Genomic DNA, 15364 nt, shown 5'->3' with positions numbered 1-15364 from the left:
CAGTGAGAGGCCCGCGTACAGAAAAAAAAAAAAAAAAAAAAAGATAAATTTGGAAGGGGATTATTAGGAGGGCTAGCATTCCAGGAGAAGAAAATGAAAAACAAGAGTTCTAGACGCACACACTGATTTTCTTTTTTTTTTTTTCTTAATCAAATTCAAACAAAGCAAAGACCGAGCAAAAGACTGGAAAACAAAATTCACAATCAAATATACAGATGACCCAAGTGTACAAAAATGTTTTTTTTCATGATAACCAAAGAAACACAATTTGAGATACTGATATAACTTTTTCCCCAGTTTCAGTTCACTTCAAGAAAAAGAAAACTGTGGCAAGAGAAAAGAAAACTGTAGCAAGGGTGTGGTGAAGTAGGTCTGTGCACAGCTGAGATGAGCACACAAATGGAAAAACCTGCCTGCAGAGCAAATGAGCACCGTGTACTAAAGGCCTTTACATTTGTGTGCTCTCTTATTCAGAAAGTGGATTTCTTTATCTCGAAGAATGGAGAAGTACACCAGTTTAAAAAAAGAAACATGTTGTGCTCTCTGAATATTAGGATTATAAAGGTGCATTTTTTTCTGAATTTTCTGTTTAACATGTGTTTACTTCTATGAATAGCAAATTTTGTTTTGCAATATCTAATTAATAAAAAATTGAGTTATATCACACAAGCATTTTAATTTTAATTGGACAAGCGAGAATAGCACAAATATGGGAAAAGGGAGAGTATGGGGGGCAAATCAGAAAAGGAGCAGAAGTGCTAAGAAGGGCATAACTAAGAACTGAAATGGAAGATCACTGAGTAGAGAATTAAGAAATGGAAACAGAAACGACATAAGGAAGTCCCAGCTTTATTCATTAATGTTGAAGGCGATGTGAAATCCATTTTTACCAAGTACCCGTAAAACCCATCTGAGTTGCATGGAATTGCCTCGACGTCAGTGTACACGGAAGATCACAGAACTATTCTGTGATTACAGAAATCCAAAGAGATAGGACAACTGTTATATGTGTTATTTTCCAAAGAAAAATTCCAATCCCTAAAATTTCATAGCCTAATAACTCACAAATAAATGTTTTTTATTAACAAACTTTTACCCATAATTACGTGTCAGCATGTTCAACTAAGTAACAAGCAAGTGGTGCCTTCCTGTCTTCAGTGTCAAATCCTAAATCTAGCTTTAGTGTCCTCTCATCGTTACAGTATATACTGAGTAAAAGGAGAGGAGGTGGGTTGGTGGGGGAGAGACTGGAGGGAGACAGGGATGGGGAGAGAGAGAAGATAGAAGGGTGGGAGGAGCTTAAAATTCTGTCCAATAACATTCATTCACATTCAACATTATAGATGACCAATTATTCGTTTATTGTTTTCAGGTTAAACTAATTTTGGTGTCGGCAAGGTTCCAATGATCCCATTTGCTTTGAGGAAACTGTCGCAACTTTCTCCCTTTATCATCCCTTCCATGCCTTTGCTAGATTTGAATTTCAAAGAGGGAAAATCACTGCAAATATCTCATATGACAGTGCTTTACTGTTTTGAAGAGTAGCATTCCTAAGGATTACTTCTAGTCAAGAGCAAATTCAATTCATGATGTATGAAGAAAGGGTGTTTGGAGAACCACCCTCCACCCAGAAGCCTTAACATCCTTGCAGACATTCTAAAGCCCCATGCACATTCCTTCACTTCATAAATAAGAACTGAATTTAGGATGAGAAAGCATGCTTCAGTTGCCAATTCCACATTGCCCCTGTGCTCCTGCTTTGGAGAGATACTGGTTTCCACTGATCCCATTCTCCTTGGCAGTATTTGGGAGAGAACGTTCTGATTTGCATTGGGGGTCACTATTTTAACCTACCTGGTTTCACCATTTGGGGACTTGTGATTGAGTCTGGGCAGAGATCAGGACACTCTCTCAATAAGGTGAGGGTCACCTACTGTTTTAAACCTTCAGTCCCCTTTCTACTCCCTCCCATTCCCCTTCCGCAAAAGTAACCTGTTTCTATGGTTGAGGTGAATTTACTCTTCTGTAAAAGGTGGAGATGTTGAGTTGCATGTCTTTAGGTGGCATAAACCAATCACAATCTACTATGCATCAATGACTTTAATATATTTATAAAACCTCTCTGCCATGGTAAAGTTTCTTTAATAATCCACTTCTCAGAAAATTTTGAATGTGCCTCATTAGAACCGTGCATTATAATTGTTAAATCAGGGTTATCTTAAGGGCTTTACTTATCTTCTTAATGCATAATGTCAACCATATGATTAATCAGGACATCAATAACATATTTTCAATAACAATAGCATTTAAGTGGTGTAATTTATTTTTAATCAGATCTAATTTTTCTCTCTTCTTTGACACTTGATATATATAAAGTTATTGTCAGCAGCTTCATTGCTTAAATTTATCTCAGGATTAGGACACTTGTTAAGACAATTCAGTTGTACAATCGAATTTGGAAATGATTATTACAAAATATCTCAATATTGTCAAAACTTTTCTCTTGCAGGAATTTATATAGATATATAAAGTTATGTTTAGAATTCTAATTTCTCATATAGTTCCTTAACTATGACGTTTTGCAATCTAACTAAAATAAATTGATTTATTTATAGTGGTAAAATTTAAAAAGATATTGGAAACCTGCTATGTGATTTACTGTCAGGTGTAAGAAATGCTATAATTTATACACAATAATATGTCTACAAATAAAAATATGTTCAGGTAGTTATCAAACTTTATATCTTACAGGCAGGAATGTTAAGAACAAGAGAATGTCAAGGACTATTCATGATTATAAAGTTGTCCTTACACAACGATTTCACTAGAAAATAATAGAAAATTCTATCAATGTTAAATATATAAACTTGGCAAGAATAAGTAAAATGTAAATACCTTGAGCGGAAAGAGTGATGGCTTGTTCTGCAAAAAGGAAAACAAACATCTGTTAGAAAGTTTCAAACTTCATACATACATATGTCAATACAAGTTAGATTTATGTGTATATATATATATATGTATATACAAACAGCATCCCTATGTTAATTCACAATCACAAAGTGACAATTTTCAGTACATTTTACCCCAGTGAAACCATAGTCCTTCTCTTAATGTCATGTTTACAAAGCCCAAGTATGTCAAAACTATGCTATTAGTTTTTGAATTCTCAGGTAAAATAAAAATAATAGAAAATATAGGAGAGTTTTGGAATTAGTTTCAAGTCTGCAAAAGACTTTGAAAAGACTTCTGGAAAAAATTTCCCAAATGCATTCCTTTATTGAGATGATGACTATTGATTGAGTACTTACTATATTCTAGACATTATGCCACATTCTAGGATAAAATATGATTCAGTTATAGAAATTCTCTGCCCCCAGTGAGCTTAGTTCAATGTGAGATATAGAACAAAAAAAAAAGAAAAGAGAGAAAGAAAGAAGGAAGGAAGGAAGAGAAAGAAAGAAAGAAAGAAGAAAGAAAGAAAGAAAGAAAGAAAGAAAGAAAGAAAGAAAGAAAGAAAGGAAAAGAAAGAAAGCCATACAGTGTGATGACAGACAAGAGGAAATGTGATACAGAAACAAATATGAAAATCACCAAATTCAGACTCTCAGGGTTGGTGGCTGGCTGGGGGAAGAGTTGTTAGAGAGGGTTTTGTGGGTACATTTAGTCTGTGACCTAAAGGATTATGGACAGCTACCTTAGTCCTAGAATAAGAAGAAGTTGGGATTTACCTTGCAGGCTTTAGCCATCGGCAAGAGGTGTTACGGGGAGGTCTAATGGAGAAGCATTTCAATTTTTGATCAGTCTTGTTATGAAATGGAAGATAGATTATCAGAAGGCAAAGCTGGGAACAGGAAAATGAGGAGACTTAAAGAAAAACATATGAGAAGGATGATGTCCTACGTGAGGAAAATTGTACCCACAACTCAACTCAAAAAAAAATGGGATTCATGAAACACTTAGGAAGTAGTCATCAAGGTTTTGTAAATCTCTGAATGCGAGGAGGAGGAGGAATAATTGGAAAGACATTCAAGTTGGTAACTGAACATCTTAGTGAACTGCAGTAAGTAGACTGTGGACGCTTTCACTGAGTGAAGGACGAAAGGAAAGCAGGTGGGAGGGGAGCATCTGATATGCCTGAGACTTCTGTGTGAAAACGCTTAGCAGCGCTATCTGTGGAGTTGAGCAGCTCAGGCTATACATCTCGGCTGAGGCTGCAGATCAGCATATGGACGGATATTACAGCTGTGGAGGTGAAGATTCCAAGTCATATAAAAGAGGAGCATCCAGGATAGAAACCTAAAGGTTAATATTGAAGGAGAGCCCAGCAAAGGTGACCTCACTTTCCATGCAGGGGGGAGACCAAAGTCAACAAGACTTCAGAGCAAGGGTTGTTTCAAGAAGGAAATGATTGAACTAAGACGAGTACTAACATGGTTCACTGGATTGATCACTAGGGTCTGTGGGAATGTTGGGAAAACTAGCTTTATTGGCGTGATGGGAACTGGATTCCAACCACATGGAGTAAGACATGGACCCATCCACCATCTTAGTAAGTGACAATTAAATAGATTATAGAATTCTCCCCCAAATGACAGTCAACTCACCTGGTGAAAGGGCAGCAAGCAGCAGATGGAAGTATGAGTAGGTGAGTATTTAAGGTACTTCCTGCCTTGAGATTTTATTTTCTGAGGACAAACTGATCTGAAAAAACTCTCTCCCCTCAGAAGCACCATCAGAGGTATATGACCCAATATTCTTCAATCACATTTCCTGGCTTATTCCTCAAAATAAAATGTGGTTTTTTTTAAATTTTATATATGTATATGTAAAATATATATTATATAAATATGTGTAATTATTAAAATATATTTTTAAAAATATATAAAATATTTTCTTATTATAGTTCTCTGTTTTCTTTCTTTTCTTTAAATTTATTTTATTGAAGTATAGTTGATTCTACTTTTTCTTAACCATTCATACTTAATATTGTTTTACATTTATATTATTTGCACTTTTGTCCCTCCTCTTCAGTCAGCTTTTATCTTTCTATCCCATATAAAATGACTTTTTCAAAGTTTTTATCTTCCTGTTAATAGTCTTCCCTTTCCTGTCATTTATTCTTATTTCCTTCTAAATAAAGTTCTTAGAATTATGTTGATTTGTAAAAAAAGGTAATAAGAGAAATAAAATATCAGCGTATCAGTAACTAACATCTTGTGTTTTAAGTGAAGAAAAAATAGTCCTCGTGGTAATTGTTCATAAAGAATTTAGCATATTGCCACATCCAAAATATTCAAGTTAGTTTAAGTGTATGAACACATTTCATAGAATACACCCCTTTTCTTCATCTGAGAAATCTATAAGGTTTTAAGTATCTAAAACTATTTTGATGTGCCGCTTCTCAGTGTAAACACTTAAATCCTTGGAACTTCAGACAAGTTCATTTGATTCAGTCAGGTCCAAGAAAGATATATTGTTTTGCTGGCATGCTATTAGTGGCTACTTTTGAACATGATGAAGGCATGGTCCTTTTCCCTGGAAAAGCTCATAACCCATAAGACATATCGATAGAGATAGAGATTTAATCTTCAGTGGTCTGCAAAGACATTTAAGTCATAGATGTACTTTATTATGACTAATAAATAAAATCCCATCCACCTGAGGTCAGCAAGAATCACACAACATGAGGATGGGGAAGAAGGGAAGAAGCTTTGGCTACATAGCAAAGAGTCTTGTGCATAATATGTGGTCCACATGTCATTACTGAATGATTCTGAGCATGAGTAAATGCAAGGGAGAAATCAGACCTGAAAACAACAGCTTTGGGACAAAAGCCAAGAGCGAACACTAGAGACTAGGTGAGGAGACTGAATTTTTTTCCTGAGTGACGGAATCAATTAATATAGAGGAAAAATCAAATAGTAGATATGATGACAGAGAAAAGAGAAATCTTAATGGTACCCATACTAGCTCCATCACTAATTCCACAGACCACTCTAATCTATTGTTCTGATCTATTAATTTTTTTGCCACTAAAATATGTAACACAAATGACATAGAGCATTTTATAATAAGGAATTATAATTTATCATATATTTATTGTGGACATGAGAAAAGAAATGATGGGACAACAAGGAAGCTATTTCTTTTTCACCTAAGAACTATGAATACTAGAATAAATATGCTAGAAATGTTTCCAACCAGTAGACCACTTATCAGGCCACATTTGTGTCAAATGCCCCAGCGATACTCATTTAATTCTAACTGGTTCAAAAGCAATACACTTCTTTAAAGGAAATAGATGATGTTCAGTATTTCAGTCTAAGTTTGGAAAAGGAGAGTAAGGTAAGTTACCAAAAGGAAGAAGACAGTTACTAGAGAGTTGTCTTTTTTAAAGAACATTTCAGAAATAATATTTTATTACTAATTGCTAATGTGTATTGAGTGTTTACTGGGTACCAGGCAGTACGCTAAGCCTTTTGCTTGTATTTTCTTTCTGAAGCATCAAAGCAACCCTCAGGAGCTCAGAGAAGATGGATGCCTTGACCGAGCTCTCAGGGCTGGTCCAGGCTAGCCAGGGCTTGACCCTGAGCCCGTCTGACTCCGCAAGCCATCTCTCTACCCTCTGGCATCCTGCTTTCCCCATCAACTTGGCCCTCTAGGCTTTCTCTCCATTTGACCTTTCAGCCAGGAAATTCTTTTAGCCAGTGTTTTAGGTTCCATAGAGATCAGTGTTTATGAAAAGCTCAGAAGCTGAGTAAAAAAGCATCTTAATCAGGATCGGACCTCAGAGTAAATGACTCATAGTGTTACGAAGGCTAAAATAAACTTGATTCTAAATATAGACATTCAGACTAAATTATAGTTTGCTAAGTGAATGCTCTCTGTATGGTACAGACCAACATCAGAAAATTCACTGGTGTGTCAGTTTAACTTACTACAGGATATTATTTTGACAGGAAAGGCAACCAAACAACAGTAACATCAACAAAGAATTACAACTCACACATCTCTTGTTTAGCTGTGAAGAGGCTTCTAGAGCTTGGGAATAGAATAATAACATATCTGTATATCTATATATCTATAAGTTATCTATCTGTACCTATATCTACATATTTCTGGTCTAATCATGGTCTCATATCTAACATTTCCCCAAATCCTTTAACCTTCAATGCAACAAAATTCAGCATCCATGGAACACAACATAATATCTAAACATTGATCACACTTCCTTTCTTCTCTGTTCCTGTTTACTTCCCATAAAAGCTTCTCAAACTGAATATGCATTTTCTTTTCTATCCATTTATCTCAGAAGCTGATTCTAAGTTCGTCCACTGAGTGATTTTTAGTGTATTAAAACACAGATGCTTATATTTTATTTCATTTTCTTTATAGAGTATTACACACACACACACACACACACACACAGAGCCTTCTATCTTTTTGAAAGAAAATTCCAAGCCTTCGGCAACACAGTTTATACTCAGTGTAAGACTAAAACCACTTGTTCTCATGGTCACAAAATCCCTGTGAGCAGATTTGCAGTCCCTGTAACACTTTTAGTCAACATGATAAATCATGTGAACATTATTTAGGCACTCAAAAAATAGGATAGAAACATTTGAAAATAAAATTTTACAAATGTAAGTCATTCCCAAATTTAAGCCAACATTTTTTTTTTTTTTTTTTTTGTGGTATGTGGGCCTCTCATTGTTGTGGCCTCTCCCGTTGCGAAGCACAGGCTCCGGACGCACAGGCTCAGCAGCCATGGTTCACGGGCCCAGCCGCTCCGCGGCATGTGGGATCTTCCCAGACTGGGGCACGAACCCGTGTCCCCTGCATCGGCAGGCGGACTCTCAACCACTGCGCCACCAGGGAAGCCCTAAGCCAACATTTTTAAGAAAATATTCAGGCACTACAGCAATGTAACTGGAAATGACACTTTCATTTCAATAAGTTATATCCACTAGACTACATACATTTTTAAAAAATATTTCAATTAGTTTTTAAAACATCAAAAAATTAACTACAGTTCGGAAAGTAGGAACACATATAAAGACAATCTACATGAAATAGACTAGTTATAAATCTAAATAATATCTAAAGGACATATCCAGCTCCCAACTAATCTTCTAACTTTTATATTAATGTACACTGACAAATACTTCTGTAGAATATGTCTCTCCACACAAGATAAAGTAGCGGATGGGAATTCCCTGGTGGTCCAGTGGTTAGGACTCCCTGCTCTCACTGCCGAGGACCCAGGTTCAATCCCTGATCGGGAACTAAGATCCCACAAGCCCCGAGGTCTGGAGAAAAATAAACAAAAACAAAAAACAAACAAACGAAAACATGATAAAGTAGAGGATAGGTGAAGTTACTTAAATATTTAGAGGAGACAATATTACCATATGTCTGCATAATTTGTCGATGTCTCATCACATTTTGTAATTCTTCAAGTGATTTCAAGTGTCCGTTGCATTTCAGACATTATCAGAACGTTAGCAAAATCATAGACAGAAGGAACTGTACTGAATTTTCATCACCAAACAGGAAGACCTGATGAGACGGGTTGTATGAGGTATTTAACTATGTCACGATCTACCCATTTGGCTGCTGAGTTTGGTCACAGAGGGATCTGCTCGGCCCGCGGAGTTAATGTGGTTATGTCTGTTGTCTGATGTAGGTGGACAGCCCTGCTGTCTTTATACCCAAGTTTATGTATGACTAGAAGGAAATCATCTACTGATAGTGGAGTCAAATAGACCTGGAAAAGCAAACAAAACATCTGACTAAAGCACTTAATAACTATGTACAATAAATACCTATTTAAAATTAGGAGATTATATTCATATAAATAGCATTACAATATGCGTAGACATTATATGCGAACAATGCTGGGAGGATGTGGAAAACAGGTAAAGAAAAATATGTGAAATAGCGGCAGGAATTAGGAGGTCACAGGCTTAGGGTGTGATAGTAAAGGGAAGGTGTCAGGATTTCTCAAAGTGTGAACTGCATTGAATGGTCTCTTAGATTCTACACACACATCACATCCAATAAATATAATAAAAGAGAGCACTGTTATATCCCTTGTGTTTCTATATGTTATCCTTTGACTTTTACTCCTCTGGGGATAATATTTTCTACACCATTTTTTAACACACGTTAAGTGCCTGTTTTCATTATTTAGACAAAGAACTATTTAGAAATCTTCCAGTAGGTGGCACCATAGCACCAAAAATCTGCAAATCATTTCCCAGCGTTATAATCCTGCTGCTGTGAATCACCCATGGAATTGACTAGGTACATTAAACAAATGAAAATGTAGTTAACAGACCACTTGATCTTCAGAGCTGTGTTATTCTAACACGTGTCTTGTTATTGAATTTACCTTTCCCAATATGTTTCTTTTACAACTCAAAATGTTCAAGTGATTGCAAATCAAAGCTACCTTGAAGTTACACCCTTAAGTCCCCCATCAGAGATTTCAGCAAAAACTAGGAATCAATTGAGTGAAAATGACATTTCAAAAGACATGCTTGGTCTTTGAATACCAACTGTTCCCATCACCACCCAGCACCCTGACCCCCCACTTCCTCAGAAGGAATGGAACACCATTTCCAAAGGGAATTAAATCTGTCTAGTTCAGCAAATCTAAGAAAAGTACGAGGACAGAGATGAAATAAATGCTGATTTTCAGCGTCCAGCCTAAAATGAATGGTCTCATGTTTTGAAGGCTGAGAATGCACACCTGACCTCCATAAACGTAAAGACAATACAAAAATGGAAAAAGCAAATCAAGACAAAAAACACAGGTCAACTAAAACAGCTATGTATGATTTTCCTTGCTTACTAAGGCAGGATAATAATAAAGCAGATAAATAAAAATTAAAGGATTCTACCTTTACTTATTCTGTAAATGTGATATATGGTCCACAAACAGCAAATCCAATAAATGCATCAAATTACTAAGTATCTGTGGAGTAAGCCCTTTGTGTAAATGACAAACAAAGCATTAGCTGGATTTCAGAGAATCATAGGAAGTAGTCTTTCCTTCCCTCCACCAGTAAATATAATAATTATAGCAAGAGTTTGCTGAAATGTTATGTATCAGACACTATGCAAACCTCTTTACATGTTTTTGCCCTTAATCATCCCAGCAAGTCAATGAGTTAGCAATTATTTTTCCTATTTTATAGGGAACAAAACTGATACTTCAAGGAGCTTGATCAGTCACACACTTAGGAAGTGGTAGGTGTGAAGGAGTCTATCCAATACTAGTTTTCTTATGCTTCATTCAAGATTTGTGTTAAAGCATTGCTTATATTGTTATAAGTGCCTGGAGTCCTGTAGATAAAATAGTTGCTGCTGACCACCAGAAAATAATTTATATTTTTATTCCTATGGTATAGAAACATAGGATTTTAATATCTATTGACATGTAGCTCCTTTGATTGATAAGGAAACTAAGACTCATCGAGTTTAAATGCCTTTCTGATTTCATGCAATTTAGTAAGACCCATGACTTATAAGCTCCATCAGTTATGACAGAATTTCAACATACCTATTGGGGAACCTCACTCTGAAATACAATGGATTTCCAAGAAACTTAGACTGAAGGCTCTAAGAAGAAGGACAGAGACCAAGATAAACAGAAGACAGACCTGGGAGAAACAAGACATTTCAAGGAGAACACAAACCACTAAAACCAACTATAATTCATCTTCTCAGAAATGAGACAACATTGCATCCATGAACAAAACAAGGGGTATTAAAAAGAAACATTCCAAGAAGAAGAAAGGAAGTCAATGGATACTAGCTAAAATCTTTGGAAAAAAAGAAAAAGAAACTGCAGAACAACAGACAATACCATTTAGAAATGGTGAAATATCTTTGTGTTTGTATTTGCTTCTGGAAAGATGGAGGATGAGGGGTAGGATGGGGGTAAAGGATTGTCTTTTACTATAGAACTTACAATCCTGTGTAAACTTTCCACACACACACACACACACACACACACACACTTGAATAAAAACACAAATAAGAAAGATATCAATTTGTAAAATTCAGTTAAGGATAAATAAGGCAAATGCACTTGGCCTCGGAGTGGAATAAAATTTTAAAATTCTTAATTTTTTAAATACAGCAATCATATCTAGCTATCTAGAGGTTGTCATACTTAGTGAAGTAACTCAGACAGAGAAAGACAAATATCATATGATATCACTTATATGTGGAATCCTAAAAAGTGGTACAAATGAACTTATTTACAAAACAGAAATAGAGTCACAGATGTAGAAAACAAACTTATGGTTACCAAGGGGGAAAGGGGGTGGGGGAGGGATAAATTGGGAGATGGGGATTGACACATACACGCTCCTATATATAAAATAGATAACTAATAAAGACCTACTGTATAGCACAGGGAACTCTGCTCAATACTCTGTAATGACCTATATGGGAAAAGAATCTTAAAAAGAGTGGATATATGTGTTTGTATAGCTGATCCACTTTGCTATACAGCAGAAACTAACACAACATTGTACATCAACTAGACTCCAATAAAAATTCATTTAAAATAAATAAATAAATAAACTAACCATATCTGTCTGTCTCCCAAATAACTGTCATGTGCTGCATCACAAATATTCTTGTTCACACGTGAGCACGTGTGAGTACACGCATATCCACCTCTAAAACTAGGCGTGCACTTATATGTCTTTCATATTTGGCTTAAAGCATTGTTATGAATTTTAACCATTGTAATTAACTAACAAATAAGAAAAATAATAATAAATGCAAGATGACCATCTACAAAAGATTGGCTATTTTGCCTTACTTTCTATCTTAAAATATGTATCTATAAGTCATGGGGGGAAAGAAAACGAGATTATCACTTCTTGGGTATTGGTGGCCAACCTGGAGTCTTTGATTCAGACTTGAATGTCTTAAAATGGCCCATAGTCATTTTTTTTTCAGAAGTATTTCATGCTACATGTCCCCTGGAGAGATATATAAAGTGTGTTAATGTAGCAAAGTCAAAGAGAAAATTTATGCAGCTTTGTTTAACCCAGAATCTCTCAAAAGCATTTGACACAAACCCATTTTTTTCCACAAACATTCTGTAGACAACGCGATGGGTATGAGGACCAGGAACCCCAGTGATGCTGGGTTGTATCAGTGATGTGCAACTGTACACATATACCCAAAATACAGATTAAAAGTCCTGGCTCCATCTCTGCAAATTCTGATTTAGTAAATTTGAGGTGTGTAGGGATCTGTGGGCTGGTATTTTCTTAAAGCTCTGATGGTGATGATGGTGGGGAACCAGGGTTAAGAATGATTGGTGAAAATACTTCCTCATGCATTGACTCCGTAAAAACATTTCTCAGAATAGGTTTATTTATGTATTAAATGTCTTTTTATTTCTTATGAAAAAGTCTGTTTTCCTTTATTGAAATCCAGGGATAAATACCACATTTATAAAATATACTCCAGATAGCAAAAACTTTTTAATTGTATTAATCTCTTAGTAAGCATGCTTTTGTAACTCTTTGCTTTCTCTAAGATAGGGTAAGATCGTAGTCAAAGAAATTCAAAGAGTCATCGAAGGATGTTTGCACAAGTCGTGAAATTGTTTTACTAGTGTCTTTAGTACTGTTAATAGTTTTTACTATTTAATAACCGGCTCCTGTGTGAATGGCACTATGATAAATAAATGTATGTATTACTTCATTTAATCAGAAACCCCACAAAGTAGATAGCATGGTCCTCTTTTTACAGAGGAAAGCTCAATAAATAAATGTATGCAAGGCTAAAGAGCTCATTGCAAGAGGAGTTTGGTTTCAGATGCAGATCTGACTTTAAATAACGCCACACTTGTTCAACTACACACTGCCATAAGGGAAACACATTTAACGCTAAATCCAGCCGTTACTCTAAACAGACCCAAAATGAGTAAAATATCACGTGTGGACCATCAAACTGGGATTCAGAGTTAAGTCCCACATTGAAATGTGTTTTTAAAAAGTGCAAATTAAAAGAGGTAGATTCTTATTTAGAGAACAGTTGGAGGGTGGAGAAGCTGGGAAGGCGGGGAGGGGATGTGAACAGACCTCAGACAAACTAAAACCAAGCTGGGACCTTATCCTTCAGTATTTTTACCCAAATCCTCAAGGAAGGAAAAAGAGAACACGCCTGAAAATGGTTTACTGTTATTACGGGCATGCTTTAAAACTAAACAAACAAACAAAAAAGACTGTGCTGATCAAACCTACGTTTCCTAAAACAAGTGGGGCGAGGGAGAGAGACGGTGGGCAGGTTCCCTGTTGGCGGGTAATTGAAAGCTGGGGGCGGGGCTGCGCGTTGACTCAGTTCTGCGTCAAGGTCAGCGACTGGCAGCCTCATCCACAGATTTTTTTTTTTTTTTTTGACGAATCAGGAGTGAAATCTAAATCATACTCTTTTTTTTTTTTGGTGAACTAAATACAAGATAACGAGATAAACAGAAGATCCACGCTAGACTGTAGGGACTCTACCTAACCAACTGGTCTTCCGTTGGTTTATTTATGTATTTATTTTAAATGAATTTTTATTGGAGTAGAATTGCAAACAGCATCCCAGGGTCGGCCGAGGCTGCCCAGAGGGGAAGGGAAATAAAAGCAGAGTCTGATACACGCGCTACTAACTTCTTCTCATTTCCCCTTGCTGAAAACTCCGAACAGAAACACTCGACTGACTTTCAAAATCATTAAAGGAACCGGCCTAATGGGAAAAGCTCCCCTCTCAAACAGAATAGGTTTTCAACACGCTCTCCTCGCCAGACGGCTGTTTGCACAGCTAAGAGCAGCACTGGTGGCTTTTCTGCGCTTGTGGTTTCTCCTCCTCAGGGTACTTCTGTTTTTCTTTTTCTGAGTCTTTATAGGAAAGGAAGAGGTGTAGCTGGTGCGGTTAAGCGCACAAGCCTTTGCAAATGGTGCAGCGGGTTGCCATGGCAGCGGCCGCAGCAGCCCCATCTCGGAGTTAAACCACAACTTCTCTAGTTTATGGTGAAGCCGGCTGATAAGACAATGAGCTCCTGCAGCAAAACTGAAGTTCAGTGTGATTTGTTTTTGTTTCAATGAAAAGGTGTTTCAAAGAGAAGATTGAGGATTAGGACGATGATTTGTTTCGCTTGGAAGCACTTCGTTTTGAAAGACATTTGCAAATCACATTTTAATGAGAAGAAAAAGTTAAATCCAATCGTCTCTTCAGTAACATTAAAAAGTCACCCTCTCTTGGGCTCACAATGAAATTGGATTCATTCATTACATAACGCAACTTGGAGAAAACAGGTTCCAAAGAGAAAAGTAAGACAAACGTGCTTATTTGTAAATAGAATTCACACTCCTTTAACCTCAAGATTATGAAATGACCAAACAGAGTGGAGGTGAGGATATTTCACAAAGTACACAGCCCTTTATCATCACTTACGGATGTTACATTCCCACTATGACATACCACATACCACCGTTTGCAAGCAAATGTTCTGAGCTAAATAAGTTAAGTGACTTCCTTAATATCACACTTGAAGTCTCCTGAAAGTTCACGCTTGAGAACACAGAAATGTACAGGTGAGTTTTGCTACCTTTGCCATGTTAACCAACATGCTTCAGCCTTGGTCGTTAACCATTTTCCATGCTGAGTATTTCTACCAATGGTCTTAGCTAAAGATAATCAGCTCATGATGTAGAAAATATTAAAATAATATATGAACATCCATAAATTAACTACCCTGGAAAAGGTCATGAGATCATTTTTATTGAACATTTTCAGAAAGATTCATATTGGGTCGGTTTCTCGTGGCTTTTTATGTCAGGAACCTTCTCTCTCTTGAGTAAAAAGAGGAATGTTTTTGGAATACCTACTCTCCTCAGAATATCTCTGGGTGGTAAGTGTTATTATGCTTGTTTTAGAAATGAGGAAATGAGGAGGCTGAGAGTTTGAATAAATTGAATTCAATGAATATATAGAGTGATAAGTAACAGTGCAGAAACTCAAGCTCTGGCCTACCAGACACCAAAGCTCTTGTATGTTTTTACTAACTACATAAGGCCACCTCCTGGGAGTGCAGGATCCAGAGTATCCATTTCACTTTATTCTCGAACTTTGGTACATTGTCCGTGAATATCTAGTATCTGGGGTCTGGGCTTCTTTCCTTTTCCCTGTCCTTTCCCCTAGTCTGACTACTTATCCTATCCTATTTCACCAACCTTTATACTCAGTTCTAAACCGTGATTCCCCCTTTCCCCATGCATTTTATTTACTTATTTATTTTTTGGCCATGCCATGTGGCATGTGGGATCCTAGTTCCCGGACCAAG

General features: G+C 36.5%; 1 protein-coding gene across 4 annotated transcripts in view; it reads right to left on the bottom strand.

The window, feature by feature from the left end:
* Positions 1 to 15364, bottom strand: part of PTPRC (protein tyrosine phosphatase receptor type C) — a 124941-nt gene that overhangs the window by 66692 nt on the left and 42885 nt on the right. For all 4 annotated transcript variants that reach the window (XM_082612987.1, XM_082612988.1, XM_082612989.1 and 1 more), the window contains exon 3: positions 2896 to 2922. In XM_082612987.1, the coding sequence (XP_082469113.1) occupies positions 2896 to 2922 (27 nt within the window). The remainder of the gene's footprint in view (positions 1 to 2895; positions 2923 to 15364) is intronic.

This window comes from Mesoplodon mirus (genome assembly GCF_964341445.2).
Source record: "Mesoplodon mirus genome assembly, chromosome: 3".
NCBI lineage: Eukaryota > Metazoa > Chordata > Mammalia > Artiodactyla > Ziphiidae > Mesoplodon > Mesoplodon mirus.
This window is presented reverse-complemented; position numbering and strand designations above follow the sequence as displayed.